Below are 1282 nucleotides of genomic sequence, written 5' to 3'. Positions count from 1 at the left end.
GCGCGGGGCCGCCGCTGGGGTCTCAGAAGCGGTGGGACGAGCTGCTGTGGCTGCTGCGCGTCGCGCGCGAGTTGGCGCTGACGTGGCCCACGCTGCTGCACCCGGTCGCAACCTCGCCGCCCCCAAACGGCGCCCCCTTGACCGTCGCCGCGGGCGCGGCGCGGCGGCAGCAGCCGGAGCGGGAGGCGCAGGCGGCGGAGGCGGGGCGGCTCTGGCAGGGGGTATTTGACGCGACCCTCAATTTTGGCGCGGCGTCTCGAGGCGCAAAAGGCGGCCCGGGGGCAGCGGCGGCGGCGGCGCACCAGCACCAGCACCAGCACGGCGCCGCCGCCGCCTGCTTCGGGCTGCTGCCGGCAGTCCAAGAGGCGGCCTCATGGCTGCTGCAGTCGCAGCTCTCCTGCCGCCTGCTGGCCGCCGCGGCCGGCGCGCCCAACGCCGCCGCCCTCGCGGCACGGCTGCGGCCGCTGTGGGCGGCGCCGCTGCGCGACCCGGAGGCGGCGCTGCTGGCGACGATCGCGTCCTGTGGACGGCTGGCCGGCGCAGGGCGAGAGGACGGGGACTTGCTGGGGTCCCTCGTGACTGCCTGCATCCAGACGATCACCGGCGGCGGCCCCGGCGGCGCCAGCGCGACCGCGTTGGCCGCGGCGCCCCCGCTCGGCCCGCGCCCGCCGGTGCTTGCGGCCCTACACGCGCTGCTGCTCGCGCCGCCGGCGCTCGGCGGCGCCGCGCTGCTTGAATTAGACAGTGAGGGCGCGCGTGCGGCGCCGGACGACGAGGCGCTGGGCGCCACGGGCGCGGGCGCGCCGCTGGTCGGCAGCGGGACGCTGGCGGCGCGCGTGCTGGCCCAGGTGGATGCATGGGAGGCCGGCCTCGCGCCGCCCAGCCTGCTGCAGTCGCCCGCGCTCGCGGCTGAGGCCGCGGCGGCGTCCGCCGCCGGCTCGAGCTTGGGCGCCGGGCTGGCGGCCGCGCGCAGCGGCGCTGCAGCGGCGGCGGCGGCGGTGCCCTCCGCGCCCGGCGGTGCATGCGGCAGCGCGGTCGGCCTGGCGTGCGGTTGGTGGGCGCCGGACGCGGAGGCGTCGCTGGCGGAGCGCCAGCTCAGCGCGCTGGAGCCCGCGTGGCAGCGGCTGGCGCGGCGCCTGGAGGCTGCGCGGGCGGCGGGGGTCGCGGCACGGGTGGCTGCCCTGGATGAGAGCGAGCGATGCGGCGGCGGCGGCGGCGGCGGCGGGGTCGAGGACGAGGACGAGGCGGCGGAGGGCGGGGCAGGCGGAGGTCGGGCATCGGC

At 80.1% G+C, this 1282-nt stretch overlaps 1 protein-coding gene across 1 annotated transcript in view; it reads left to right on the top strand.

Moving 5' to 3' along the window:
- Positions 1-1282, top strand: part of MNEG_2420 (hypothetical protein) — a gene marked incomplete at both ends in the record, with an annotated part of 7294 nt that overhangs the window by 3503 nt on the left and 2509 nt on the right. Inside the window, one exon of the mRNA XM_014049098.1 lies at positions 27-1269. Within this exon, the coding sequence (XP_013904552.1) occupies positions 27-1269 (1243 nt within the window). The remainder of the gene's footprint in view (positions 1-26; positions 1270-1282) is intronic.

The sequence above is a fragment of the Monoraphidium neglectum genome (genome assembly GCF_000611645.1).
Source record: "Monoraphidium neglectum strain SAG 48.87 unplaced genomic scaffold scaffold00274, whole genome shotgun sequence".
NCBI classification, from domain to species: domain Eukaryota; kingdom Viridiplantae; phylum Chlorophyta; class Chlorophyceae; order Sphaeropleales; family Selenastraceae; genus Monoraphidium; species Monoraphidium neglectum.
This window is presented reverse-complemented; position numbering and strand designations above follow the sequence as displayed.